Below are 15,139 nucleotides of genomic sequence, written 5' to 3'. Positions count from 1 at the left end.
CTTAACTTAGTTTGGTTTCTATTCCTTGATACCCAGTTACATTCTCTTTTCCATTTTTACTGCCTACCTCCCTAGTCTCATCTCTTACGAGCCTGGAATTTTGTATAAGCCTGTTAAACTTTCACATAATCTAGGTGTCTAACTTCTTGCAAGTAACCAAACATATTTCTGCCTAATTAAATGCTTCGAAAATATCACCTTGCACTGGCCAGCTCCTCGTCTCATATTCTTTAATAAAATTTGCTTTCTAATTCTAGTGAAGAATAGGCACAAGATTAAGGAGTAAAAGACTATGTGAAATTGGTTTATAAAATGAAAAGGCTGCTTTATATTCTAAACTTTTAATACCAAGTGAAAATGAAGTTGTTAGTCCCTTTGGCTGGAATTCTTTCCCAAATAGCTGCGCATCTGCGCATCTTTCTTCCACTTCATTCAGGTCTCTGCTCAAATGTTACCTACTCAGAGAGGCCATTCTGTATTATTTTATCTTTATCATTCTAGCTCCTTACCCAGTTCTTTTTCTTTAAAGTACCCTATCAGAAATGGGAACGCCTATGGGAGAGGTCCTCTGCAAGGGGTGGGGGTCGGGGGGGAAAATATTACCTCTTACAAGGAGGTATGAGCCACTTGTGCAAGCCCTGAGGGTCCAGAGTGTCTACAGAGCCTGAATCCTCAGGGGTACCCATCCCATGTTTCAAAACTTCAGGCTTTCCCAACCAAGGCCCTAATAACTGCATAGCTGACTTCCTAAGCTAAGCGTTCAAATACCTTTAGATCTCTGTAACTGTCAACTCCCAAGTCTGTTTTTCCACTGTAGGAAATAAGGGCCTCTCTGTGAAACTTCTATCACTACCTGACATTTTGTATACTTATTAACTGTCAGTTTCCATCAACTAGAATGTGAGCACTGGAACTTATATTTTGTTTACTGATGCATCCCCTGCATACATTCTAGTGCCTGGCTCATAATAAGTGCTGAATAAGTGAATGCTATGATTGGCTGAATTGAACTAATACTGATATTCGTTCTACTATCTTAGATCCAAAAATTCAAGATATTCTATAAGGGAAAGAAAAATGATTGTATAAAAACTGGAAATTATGAGCAGGAGGTGTCAATAACAAAGAATATGAAAGAAAAAGTCTTATTACACTAACTACCACAGATGGGCACTCCATTTGATTTGAGTCACTATAGAGTTTTTAGAATGTAATAGTCCTTACTAGAAAGTAGGGAAAACTACCAAGATTTGAGGGAAGACAAAAAGAAGAAAAGTTCAGACATGAAGGCTCTTGGTTAAAGTGGAAGTAGGATCCTCTTGGTGATCTGGGATAAGTTTGTTAAACAGTATTGCTTTGTGGTACTACTGGTCTCTAGAGTTGAAGAACTAGCTTCATTTTTCCATACTATTAGCAGTTGGGAGTCCCTTTGAAAAAGAAAATAGAAAACTTAAGAAAAACATAAATTATAATTTTGAAATTCTATCATTAGGATTCTATCATTAAGGATTATGTCTTAAACAAGGCAAAGAGAATACAAATTTTTGTCACTATTATAAAAATAGAACAATCAAATGTACAAAACATACTTTAAATTGAATCTTTCATTTTTCAATTAGTCTTCAATATTTCAGAAATTATATCAACATTGTCTAACGTTACTTTACACACTATAGATATATAACCAATGTTTACTGACTTAAATACACACATTTTAAAAATCTTTGGCCAGCTAAATTTTTAATATTTTATGAACCAGTTATCCCCGAGTCCTGAATTTACAAATATTACCAGATTTATAAAAGTTGCATATTCTAAGTTATGACTTCTATGAGCCATTTACTTTGTAGAATATGATAAATGATGGGACCTTACATCTATTACTAATAATTATATCAACAACCTCTATATGACTGTTTAATATAATATTTATTAACTGAAAATTATGATTCCTCTATCCCATATACCAAGACTATCTATACATAATCAAAATATGACTGATTATTTTGATTAGTAAATCACTTTCCTATATATTCTAAATATTTTCTAAATTTCAAAAAAACATACTACCTCATTCTATTTAGGATCTTATTATATTTACTTCACTATATTATGGTTTTGTGACCAATTTGAAAGGCAGTATATCATTAAAAACAGATCAAATTAGCGGCCTCAACTCTTTACTATATCTGGTAACTGTACTAAAGAAATAGGCACTAGTTTTGACTGTGGCAAGTTACTATATCTGGTAACTGTACTAAAGAAATAGGCACTGGTTTTGACTATGGCAAGTTCCAGTCTGAAATCATTTTAGATGAGTAAAGTTGGGCAGAGGTGAGCCATAAGAGGACTAAGAGTAAATACGTAGAAAGTGATCCATTATAGTAGCAAATGTGATCTATTATTTCTAAATTTATCAGATATTTCAGAATTATAGGAAAAAAGGGTAATAATCTTTCCTAAGATGTATAAATGGTTTACTTTTAATAAATATTTGATTTATAATAAGAATGAGAGAATATAGGTAACTCTTGAAATAAAAAAATGACAAAAGTAAAATGAGCATTTTATATTTATAGTACATATAAATCTATACATTAGAAGATACTACTGAAATTTTGCTCTATAGATATCATCATTCTAGAATTGTCTTTAAAAAATATATATCACCGGGAAGAATTAGATGATGACTGTGAAACAGATTCTCCCATTACAATACTGCTTTTGTCATTCAGAGTTTTGATGACAGTTGTAGCTGGAGACTGGAGCACTTTGCGAGAAAGCCTCATTCTTCCATCAGCTGGATCACGTCCAAAGTATTTCACCTATGTTAAAGAAACAAATTTACTTCTAAAGTTATCGTACATTGATTGACATCCAAATTAAAAGATATTTAAATTTACGTGCTCCAAATAAGGCAATCATTAATGTTTTTACTTGTTCATGAAAGCATAGTTCAATGCTAAGTGAAGGTATATACTAATAAATATAATTTGGTTAAGCAGTGATTATAAAAAAGGAAAAGAGATAGGGGCATTTAGTTGCCTAATTATAATCTGTTAGACTCATCTGTGCCTTCTTATTTTCTCCAGGCCGGGTCCCTATACCAGAAGAACAGTCAAAGCCATCGTGAATGATTCTAGACAAGGGTTTTCTGAGCCTAATTGTGCTACAAACTACGGGATTATGCGTAGGTCACTCAGGCTACTGCTCAAAGGGACTATCACACTGGAGGTTATTTGGCTTCACCTTAGATAGTGAAAGTTAGGGGGAAATGGAAGTCTCTTCTGATGTAAAAAAACAAACAAACAAAAAAAACACCTTATACAGAGATATTATGTCTTAGTTCTCATCTTTCCCTAGAGGTTAGTTGAACAATGGGACTACAGTTTGGGAAGAAACTAGAAGCCTTAGTTACTCAGGTCATGGATATTAGGCATAACTGGAGAGAATGTGATGTTTCCAAAAAACCCGGGCCAGCAGTAAGTTCTTTTATCCACCCATAAGGGACTATAAAAAATGTCAAATTTGTTATCAGAATTCTAGAACAACATAGCTTTCATCAAACTCAAAAAAACTTTAGCTTCAAGCCGTATAGACCCATAAGGGACTATAAAAAATGTCAAATTTGTTATCAGAATTCTAGAACAACATAGCTTTCATCAAACTCAAAAAAACTTTAGCTTCAAGCCGTATAGACGCAATTAAAGTCTCAACTCCTCAAATATGACATTCAAGGCCTTCAACAGTTACATGTATCAGGACTCTCATGTCCTGTCTCCAAATCACTGACTCTGCAAAAGCTCTAAAGGATCGGATTACTGTTCTAACTGTAAACTCCTTGAGGAAAAGAATTGTGTTTTAAACCCTTAATGAATCTGTTTAAGCAACCCTAAGGTTACAAAAGAAGCACACTATATAAATAATACAAATCACAGATGCTGATTTGATTCTTTCAGCTTACTTTTTGAAAGAAATAATTGAAACTTCAAGTACAATTTACAGCTCTAAGGCTAAAAGCTTGAATACAAGTACCTGAATTTCTTGGCCAACTTCTAATCCTAGGGCAGAGGGATGTTTAATCTGAAAGAAAATGTTAACCTATTAGTTGTCACGCATAAGTAATAGCTATGGTAGTATACATTTTTCCCCCCAAATGGATAATAGCTTTATTGGTTTTTCTGATTATAAAATCTTAATTATAAAGATTTAAAATAATACAGAAGTATTCAGATGATAATAAAAATCATTCAAAACCCTCTACTTGTAGATAAACTATTGCTAACAATCCAATGAGTATCTCTTCAAATGTCTCCCTACTTTGTGTGTGTGTATTGCATTTGTAAAACTGGACCTTACTGAGCTTGTTTCATCCAATAATAGGTTGAGGACATCTTTTCATACCATTAAATGGAATATTACACTTGAGCATTCAAATGACATAATTTGTATAACCAATCTCCTAAAAATGGTCATTTAATTTGTTTTAAATTCCGGTGTTGCAAATGTTAATAATTGGCAAATATAGGGGAAAGGTATATGGTGAACACCCATATTTTCCAAAATAAAAAGTTGAAGAAAAATAAACTGCAGTGTTGCAAAGAGTATGTATTCATCTACTCTATCCTCTATACGTGGAACTCCTAGGTCCAAAGGTACTCATATACATTTACCAAATACTTTCCAAAAAGTTTGTCACAATTTACATTCCTATCAACAATATATGAGAATGTACATTTATTCTCCACATTCTCATCACATTGGTAATTTTCAACTATCTGAAAGTTGAAAAATGGTAGCTTTGTTTTATTTGCATTTAAAAAAATTGCTGTAGATATTGAATATCTTGGCAGGCTTAATTTAAAACTAAAAAACAGTTTGTCCATGTTCTTTGCTCATTTTCCTATTGATAGTTATCTTTCTTTGTATATGAAACCTCTGCCATATGTTATAAGCATTTTTTCCCTAACTTGCTGTTTGTCTTTCAACTTTATTGTAATGTTGCCATATAATTTTAAAAATTATAAGGTCCAATTTTATCTATTTACATTTTTGGATTTGATATCATGTTGAGAAATATTTACCCAGTCCCAAGATTATTAAAGTACACATTTTCTTCTAGTGTCCTCCCTCAGCATGCCCCATGCCCAAATTTTATTTTTCTTCTTTCACCACCTGAATTTTTTTTTTTTTTTAAGATTTAGCTCCTTGATCCACATTGGATTTTGGTATAAAAAGGGTAGAGATCCTGCTTTATGATAATCAGCTGTACCAATATGATTTATTGAATAATCTTTGATACTTCACTCACTAAAAATACAATGTTTAGCATGTATTACAGTTCCATGTATATAACTGGGTTTATTTCTGGTCTTCTGTTGCATGGATTTCTATTTTGGGGCCAGTAATACATTGTTTTATTCTATTTTATACTTATTTTAATATATGGTAAAACAGACATTCGTATTATTCTTCTGCCCCTGCGCCATAGTTTTCTTGAATGTTTTCATAGTCTGTCTTCCAAATATATAAACTATAACAAAGATTAAATAAATTGAAAAACAACCTGAGAATTATCTTGCCATGATTGGTTTGGTCAAGAAAATTGGGTTGCTTTACAGCTAGGTATTTTTAGTAACTGCTATGTGTTAAAATGTTATTCTACCTCAAAACATTCAAGAGTGTTTCTATTCCACCATGGAAGGAGAAACAAATATCTGTGTTAAACAACATAAAACTTTTTGTCAGCAGCACCTCTGTCATTTTTGGTTTTCTGTATGAGGCCGGTATACAATTCTTATCAACCTAGAAAATTTCACTATGGTTCTTTTAAGGCAGTTTTAAAAATAATCGTATCAGTCTTTTTTGTTTTACCTTTCGTTGATCAAGTTGTGAGTTATGAAGTAGTACTGCAGTCATATTTGGATATAGTTTAACCATTACTCCAATGTCTCTATAAAAAGGCAATAAGCATGGTTAAAACATTAAGAATCTGTGTATCTACTGACAAATAAATGGTGATATGTTTTCACTGAACAAAGAAAACAAACCCATCCAGTACATGTTTTTATAACTAAAAAAATTATGATTATCTATGAAAAGGATACTTATTTTTTTAATTGAAAATATACTTTATATTTAAACACTTGTGAATCAAACGACAGAAAAGATAAAAGAAAAATGTGCAGTGAAAGCTCTTAGAACATGTACTCTTCTGTATTTCTTTTCATAATATTTTCCAAAAAATTTTGAAATGACATTAAATATTTTAAAATAGTGTAGAATTATCATCAACCTATTATGTAGTAACTGACGGAAGGGGATTAGATAAACTGGGATACTTATTTAACAAATTTCCTTATTTTCTCTAATCTAAAATAAACCATTCATTTCTTAGTTTTCACCTGTGATATTAAATTATCCCATTGCCTTTTATTATTCATTTCAAATTGGTTTGAACATTCACACTACATCGGATAATTTCTTTTTTTCTTTAAAAAGGGGATTTTTCTGATCTTAAAAATCTAATCTTTTTGTCTGGTAAAAAAAAAATGCTTTGAGATTGAAACTGGCATTTAAAAAAAATGTACTACTTAGGCATTAAATAGTACTATCTTTAAAAGAAACCAACAAGAAACTACCAAAAAAAGAAAAAGCAGAAAGAAAGAAAAGGCAATATTGCTAAGTCTGTTTTGGGTCTGTTAACTGTTTAGTGGGAAAATTAAAATGGTGGGAAATTTGGTTAAACAATTCAGTTAGAAGAATCTATTCAGATAATTATAATCATAGATTATAATTATATAATGATTGAAAATCTACAAAGTGATGTACAAAATAAAATTATACCTTAAAAATAATTAATGATTATATGGCAATTGATGTATGATATAAACATATAATTTCGAAGTAAAAAACGAAAAAATATGAAGTTAACAGACTTGTAATATAAATCTTATTAAAAGAACAGCACAGCATATTACTTGGTATTACCTGATTTCCGTTATTGTGGCGGTATATACTGCTCCAAATTCTAATTGCTGTTCTTGCTGTAAGTGCAAAATAAGCCATAAATCATAAGAAAACAGCAACAAAAAGTAGAAAAAAGTAACTATTATGAGATTATACTTACGTCATCTTTGCAGATTTCGGTAATGAAGTCTCTTGCCTCATGCATAGCACTGGGTGTTGGTGCAAATATAGAAAACGTTTCTTCATCAACCTGAGTAATTGTTACACCTTTTAAAAAGATAATTTAACATATTAAAGTTAACTTGCTCATTCCAATGGAGACTACCATGTTTCCCCGAAAATAAGACCTGGTCTTATATTAATTTTTGCTCCAAAAGATGCATTAGGGCTTATGTTCAGGGGATGTTATCCTGAAAAATCATGCTAGGGCTTATTTTCCAGTTAGGTGTTATTTTTGGGGAAACACGGTCTTAAAAGTAGATGTGAGAGGAGGGGAGCAAACTGGAAGTAGCTGGAGCAGGGTTGTGTTGTGTTTAATCAATGCTGTAGGAATGAAGGTGTTCATTCACTGACAAACACACATTGCACACCTGCTATGTATTCAACATTGTGTTAGCCAATGTCCCCTCTTTCTTGCAACCCATAACCTGGTGGAATAAAAAGCATATAAATTCTAATTTTGCTCGCTTAATTATGAGTAGAAACTATACTACCGTGTGTCCCCGAAAATAAGACCTAGCTGGACGATCAGCTCTAAGGCGTCTTTTGGAGCAAAAATTAATGTAAGACACGGTCTTATTTTACTATAATATAAGACCGGATCTTATATAAGACCTGTGTCATGCGAGGTCTCTGGTCCCACTCCCCGCACAAGAACGCAGGATATGGTGAGGCCAAAAAGGAACACCAACGGAGCCAGAGATAGGGGAGTCATACCACTATATTCTCGCTGGCGGCTGGGTTAGAGACACAGGAAGTAGGAGCCACATGATCCGGAATCTGCCATCTGCTTCTCTGCCTACCAACCAACAAACCAACGCCCTAGCCGAGCCACGGCAATTATATTAGTGGCTAATGGCTAACCGGTAACAGCTGATGGCCACCCAGCCACAGCAGATGGCCATCTGATTACAGCTGATGGCCATCTAATAACCGAGCCAGCACCTTCCACGTGAGGCCAAGAGCCTGGAATCTGCTCTCTAGGACTCTGTCCCCACAATACAGTTTTATTTTACTATAATATAAGCCTGGGTCTTATATAATATAATTATATAATACAATACAATACAATATAATAATATAATACCGGGACTTATATTAATTTTTGTTCCAAAAGACGCATTAGAGCTGATTGTCCATCTAGGTCTTATTTTCGGGGAGACACGGTAGAACCCTTTCCTCACCTTTTCTTCTTTCTCCCTCTTACCCTTTAAAGTTGCAACACGTGGATAAAGGACAAAACCATCAGTTTCTCAGTCTTAACTAGCTAAAGAGACTGCTTCTCACTCTCCTTCAGTAACCTCAAAGCTGGTAACCCAAAGATTGCTTCCAGAAAAAACGAATAGAAGCATACGATTCATACACATAGTCTTTAAATAAGAGTCTAAATAAGACTACGTGAAAAATAGCAGAATTGCAAGAGAAAATTAAAGTAAAATTCCTCTAAAGTGAAAAACTAAACATTTTCTAAACGTTTGATTTTAAATTGTTGCAAAAACACTAAGAAATTCTAGATCATCCTTCTTGAATATAGTTAAGGATGATAATTTGCTAATTTATAACTAGGCATACAGAAAACTTACAGTAAAGATATGTCAGTGTTATATCCTTTTCTCTTGGTCTTTCTCTTACTTATCAAACATATTTTTGGAGCAATACAATACAATACAATAGAGATGAAATGGCAAACTTACATGACTTAGCATGAAATAAAAACCCAGCCTTCATACATCTCTTACCTGTTTCAGCCTGAAGTTTTTTTAAATGATATCCACCTGGTCCAACAAATTTTGCTCGTTTTGATAATGGAACCTGAACAGTTTCTGAAATGTAGTACAGGTAACAACATAAATAATTCAAATACATATATGAATGTTGGTCACTTAAGATTTTTTTTAATTTTGGCCTAGACACATGTAAAATAAATATTTCAGTATGAAACAGAAAAAGTATTTCACTTGACAATAACTAATGAAAGTTCTAACGTCAAGAATAGCCCCCAAAATTTAAAGTATTTAAACTGTAGAAGTATTTAAAAGTTTACTTTTATGTATGGAGTTAAAAAAACATTTAAAAATAGTAATATACTTTCATATATTAATGTTTATCTTATGAAATCAGTAATAATTTTAATGTATTACCTACAACAGGTCCACTTTCTTTTCTAGATGCTCGAGGTTTTGAAATAGTTTTGTTCATAATCTGTAATATCTCCTTCTTTGCCACTAGAAGAGATTAAAAACATAAAAATTATAATTACATAAAATAAATGTGATCAGATATAGCAGTATTCTTAAGTTTTTATGGCATAAAATCCAAACTCTTTAGCTTAATAATCAAAGCTCTTCACACCCCAATTACCTTGACAATTCTATTCCTATTTCCTTCTCTATAAAACCTATCTTAGAGAGTTACTTAACTTGTAAAAATTGAATTTTCATTGGTCTCCTCCCACTTTGGTGGTTAGTTATGTGCCTAATAACTTAATATTTCTTGATCTAGGTTGTTACATGAAATTGCATTCTCTAAAGCACTACTTTTAAAAAGCCTCTTTTTTATAATAAGCCTAATGGAAATTATAGCTCTATTAAGCTAGACGATGAAAGGAGAATGAGGGACACGAGCTTGGCTTACCTGAGGCTTGTTGAATGGCCTCCATTACAATTTTTAATGGAATTCCAGGTAATTTAATATCAGCCTAATAAGGAAAAGCCAAAAAAATTATATAAATATTGATTCATGCTAATATTACATACTATAAAAATGAAACAAAATAGGTTTAAAAATACCTGTAATGCAGTTATTCCCTTATTAGTGCCGGCTAGTTTGAAATCCATGTCACCATTATAATCTTCAATACCCTTAAGGAATTTAAGAAGTTATGATATAGTTTTAAATAAAAACAAAATTCACCCATCATCATTGCAGAGGAATTTTAAAAAATAGCTTTCGAAGTAACCATGTCCTCTAAGACTACAAAGACTACACACAAAGAAATACATTCTACATTAACAACTACTTCCAATTTGTGACTTTTTGTAAGTACAAATATTTCACCAGAAAATCACTATTTTTAGATCATGTTTTCCCCCTTAAATGCATAAAGATTAATTTACTATCATCCTGAAGTGAGCTATATTTATGGATACTTATTCTGTAATATATATTTTTAACTCACATCTTATAAAATCCAAGGCAAATATGCTGAGGAAGAAAGTAAGAACAATGACCTATATATCTTGAGTCCTAGCATAGGACGCTTGTAAAGTGTGTGTGTGTGTGTGTGTGTGTGAGTGTGTGTATAAAACATTCACCATTGAATATTTGAAAATGTGAATATACTTGCCAGAATATCTGTCAGCAAACGATAATCTTCTATTTCATCCTTGTCAGGATTGTTTTTGGTGACCAATCCTATTGCTACTCCTGCGACAGCGGATGAAATTGGAACCCCTATAATTGAGAAAAAGAACTTGTGTATGATGTATACATCAGCTTAACACATATTTATTATTTTGTTGACATTTATTTTAATATAAGCAGATGGTGTTCTAAATTGACAATCACCAAAACTAAGTTGGAAAGGTCTTAGTAAGTTATCTGACTACCTCATTTCTTCTTATACATATGAGGTGTGATTAAAAAATATGGTGAATGATGCTGCCGAATGCCATCCAACAGAAAGGAAGGATTTTCAATAGGGGAAGCTTAGTACAGTGTGTGACAAGTTTCAACTTGTTCAGTGCAGTCAGTCAGATGTGAGATATGGTTGAGAGAAGGTATGTTTTAAAGCGTGTTGTAACTCATGGATCACAAACAATGCATTAACATGAAATTATGTTTCAAACTGCAAAAAAGTGCTAAAGAAACACACGAAATGTTAAAATTAGTTTATGGTAATGCTGCAGTGACCGTGAAGACAATTTACAAGTGGTTCGAGGGATTTCGTAATAGGTGTACATCGACTGAAGATGAGATCGGGGAGTCCTTCAACATCAAAAACCCAAGAGAATGTTCAAAGAATAAATGAAATGATTCAATCAAACAGGCAATTGACTTAGGGAAATTTCTGAGGCGATGAACATCACTTATGGTTTCATTCAAAGCATTTGAACGACAGATTTGAACATGAGGCGAGTGAGTGTAAAATTTGTTTCACACATTTTGTCGAAGAAAAGCAATAGCATTTGTCAGTTTTGTTGAAGTTGCACAATTGTGCTGCTTCAGATTCCAGCTTTTTATGACATGTCATTATGGGAGATGAAACCTGGGTCTATGGTTATGATCCCGAGACCAAGGTTCAGAGTTCTAAATGGAAATCACTCAGTTCTCCTCATGCAAAAAAGCACATCATTCAAGATCTAATATCAAGGTGATATGTTTTTTGACCTTGATAGAATTGTGTGAGCTGAGTTCGTACCCAGGAATACTACGATGAACTCTGAATATTATAAGGGTTTATTATTAGAGCATTTAAGGAACGATGTGCATAGGAAATGACCTGAGAAATGGACAAAGTTTCATCCTCCATCATGACATCGCTCCTTGTCATACATCATGTCTGATACAGCAAATTCTGTCAAATAAAAACATTACAGTGTGTCCTCATCCACCTTATTCACTGGATCTGGCACCGTGCAACTGCTGGCTCTTCCCCAAAGTCAAAATGACCACAAAAGGTAAATGTTTTGAATCGATTAAGGACATCAAGGCAGCCACTATGGTACAACTAAACACACTCATGAAAGAGGACTTCCAGAACTGCTTCAGATAGGATAAGTGTGTTTGAGGGGGAGTATTTTGAGGGGGATTAATAATGGCAATGTGTCTTTTACTTTAATACATTTTTTAAAATTTAAACATTCACCGTAGTTTGATCACATCTTGTATAATAAAAGCTCCTTAAAACAACTCTAACAGGTATTTACTGTTCTCAGCAAAAACCTTTCATAATAGCAAATTAAATTCTTAATCAGTTTCTTTGCCTTTTTGCTTTTGGTGCCTTCTTTTTCTTTTCTTCTCCTCCTCCTCCTTCTTCTTCTTTTTTTTAAGTAACTGTATTTGCTAAATCCTTCCAGCCTGAACCCCTCAGTCCACCTTACCATGACAGCTACCATTAGGTTTTTGTGTATCCTCACAGAAAATTTACATCTGCAAGTATAAATATAAGTGTAATTTTTCATTTTCTTTACTCATGGAGCCTACTACATGCATTCACTATGCTGCATCTTGCTTTTTTCACTTAATAACATCTTGGATATTGACACTAACACCACACAAAGCTCTACCTACTCTTGAATGGCTGCATAGTACTCCTCTTATATGTTTATAAGCCACACAATAGAAGTGGGATTACTGAGTCAAAGGGTGTGTGGATTTACATTTGCTATACTGTCAAACTGCCTTCCAAAGAGTGTAGCATTTTATCCTTTTACCAGTAGTATATGAGGGTACCTGCTATTTTACACTGTTTTTAATTCTTGTCAAATCTTTTGGCCTTTGCCCATCTAAAGGGTAAAAGTGGTAGCTTATTATTTTTAATTCTATTTCTGTTTTTGAGTGGGTTTGAACTTTTTATCCATGTTTGCAAACCATTTGTTTTCTTTTTGTGTGAACTGCCTGTTCACAGCCTTCAACCATTTTCCTTCAAGGTTGTTAGTCTCCTTAGTAATTCACAAGAGCTCTTTCAATATGGACAGTAGATCTTTGTTAAATATAAATGTAGATTATAGTAAAGAAATATATGAAATATAATTTTCCAGTCTGTTGACTTTGTTTTTTGTTATATTTTTTCCTGTACAGAATTTTAAAAGTTATATGCAATCATGGTTCCTAGATTTTGCTTAGAAAGGTATTTCCTCTTCAAGATTTCAATAAATCTTCCATGTTTCATCTTTTAAAAGTTTAAATTTTGATTACTTGGAAGTTATGGTATACTGGAGTGTTGTTGCGATCTCATTTCATATTCTCCAAGCATCTCACTTATGCCCATTGTTTTAACTATCACCTACAATAGCGATGACTTAAAAATCTATCCCTCCTGCCTAATTCTCTTTACTGAGCCCTGACAATGTATAGCCATGTGTGTACTGGATATCTTCAGCTACATGTCCCCAAAGCACTTAAATATATATATATATATATATATATATATATATATATATATATATATATATATATATACACACACACACACATACATATGTATATATACATATGTTTATATACATATAAAAATACTTTTTTTCAAAATTTCATCACCCCAATAAATCCTTTTTTCTCCTGCATTTACTATTTACTATCTTGGTAGAAAGCAACTTAGTAGACACTCATGCCAGAATCAACACTTGTTTTCCTTACTTCCTACTATATCACATCAGATCACAAAGATCTGATTAGTTTGTCCTCTAAAGTTTTTAAAACGTTCTCCTTTCCCTAAATGTTGAAATATCTATTGTTACTGTTTTAGATAAAATCAGCATTTTTTCTTGCCCTGCCAACTAGTCTCCCTGTCTGGTTTCCCAGATTTTAGTCTCTCTTCTCAGCTCCTATTATCTCCCGCTGCATCCCCTAAAACTATCATCTAAACTGGGCAAAAGTATCTTAAAAAAAAAAAAAAAGGCAGATTCAAATCATCCCACTCCTCTACATAAAATCCTCAAATCCCCATTATCTACTTTCAGGAAATTGTACATGTTCCATGGTCAAAAATGTTTGGGAAATAGTACATATTCTGTTCCTAGAGATTCAGTATTCACATTAGCATATAAAGGTCTATTCAACCTATATTAAATAAAACTGCTGAACCCTACTTCAGAATAATTTTTTTCATAGTATACAATAACATCCTATGGAAAACTGAGTTGGGAAATACTGGCTTTAAGTTCCAACTCCTTAGTACAACAAGACCTTTAAAATCTGGTCTCAGTTTATTACTTCATCACTTCTTTCCAATATATTTCAGAAACACACTACACTGCTTCATAACTTTGCACATGCTGTTTCTTTCACATAAAATATAGACCCTGCTCCTAATATGCCTGGTCAACAACTATTCAACCTTTAAAACCAGATGAAATTTAGCTGTGTCTATAATGTCAATTACCTGCATCCTAGTTCTTTACCCTTATTGTACATATTTGTACCTTGTATGTATTTTATTTCTTTGATCTGTTGGTATCTTTGTTGATTTTGCACTTGTAAAAACTTTTTAAAAATGGGTATCCCTGGAGCATAGGACAATGACTGACGCAGGGTATGGCAATAAGTCGTATTTGAATTGAATTGCATACCCTTTGTTGGTGCTACCCACAGGACTTGAACATTCAATTCATTCTTGTCAAATTTAATTTTTTTATATTTGGCTCCATATTTTTTTTTAATCCTGTTAGGATATTTTTCAGAGGTCAAAAATACCTATCAATTATCCCCTCCTTTTATCAGTATCCTTTTTATCAGCAGGCCTGTGTTTTCAGTCAACTCAATAACAAAAATATTGAAAAAGACAGGATCAGGATGAACCATCCCGAAGTATTCCACTTGAGACCCCTCTTCTACCTACTGATCAGACTAACCAGTCCCCTTTGCTCATCCTTCAACCAGTTATGAAAGGTGCACCTATCTATCATCCAGTCTCAATTTCTGCATCATCTGTACAAAGATCATAAACTGCCAAGGCTGAACTCTAGATACATTGTATAAACGGTACCCTCCCTCCTCACTACAAACCTAGTAATATTTTTGAAAACAAAAAATTAGTTCATTTATTTTAAGTGAGTCCTTCTTATAAAATATTTATAAACCATTCTTTTTAGTCACTTTCAGGTTCACTGGGTTATATTTTAAAGAGAATATCTTTCTTTAAGAGAACTTTTTGTGTCCGTGGAATACTAACTAGGCTCTTTGATTTCTCAAATATTTCAGTTATCTCAATCTGAAGTTCTTGCCATTA

General features: G+C 33.0%; 1 protein-coding gene across 2 annotated transcripts in view; it reads right to left on the bottom strand.

Annotated features, from left to right (window-relative positions):
- Nucleotides 1-2,554: 2,554 nt before the first annotated feature.
- Nucleotides 2,555-15,139, bottom strand: part of PNPT1 (polyribonucleotide nucleotidyltransferase 1) — a 41,333-nt gene continuing 28,748 nt past the window's right edge. For both annotated transcript variants that reach the window (XM_033124897.1, XM_033124898.1), the window contains exons 19-28: nt 10,535-10,641; nt 9,978-10,049; nt 9,823-9,886; nt 9,330-9,413; nt 8,928-9,011; nt 7,130-7,236; nt 6,991-7,046; nt 5,875-5,953; nt 4,036-4,083; nt 2,555-2,825 (exon numbers count right to left, since the gene is read on the bottom strand). In XM_033124897.1, coding sequence (XP_032980788.1) covers nt 2,667-2,825; nt 4,036-4,083; nt 5,875-5,953; nt 6,991-7,046; nt 7,130-7,236; nt 8,928-9,011; nt 9,330-9,413; nt 9,823-9,886; nt 9,978-10,049; nt 10,535-10,641 — 860 coding nt within the window. In that variant the 3' untranslated portion in view covers nt 2,555-2,666. The remainder of the gene's footprint in view (nt 2,826-4,035; nt 4,084-5,874; nt 5,954-6,990; nt 7,047-7,129; nt 7,237-8,927; nt 9,012-9,329; nt 9,414-9,822; nt 9,887-9,977; nt 10,050-10,534; nt 10,642-15,139) is intronic.

This window comes from Rhinolophus ferrumequinum, chromosome 13, assembly GCF_004115265.2.
Source record: "Rhinolophus ferrumequinum isolate MPI-CBG mRhiFer1 chromosome 13, mRhiFer1_v1.p, whole genome shotgun sequence".
NCBI lineage: Eukaryota > Metazoa > Chordata > Mammalia > Chiroptera > Rhinolophidae > Rhinolophus > Rhinolophus ferrumequinum.
This window is presented reverse-complemented; position numbering and strand designations above follow the sequence as displayed.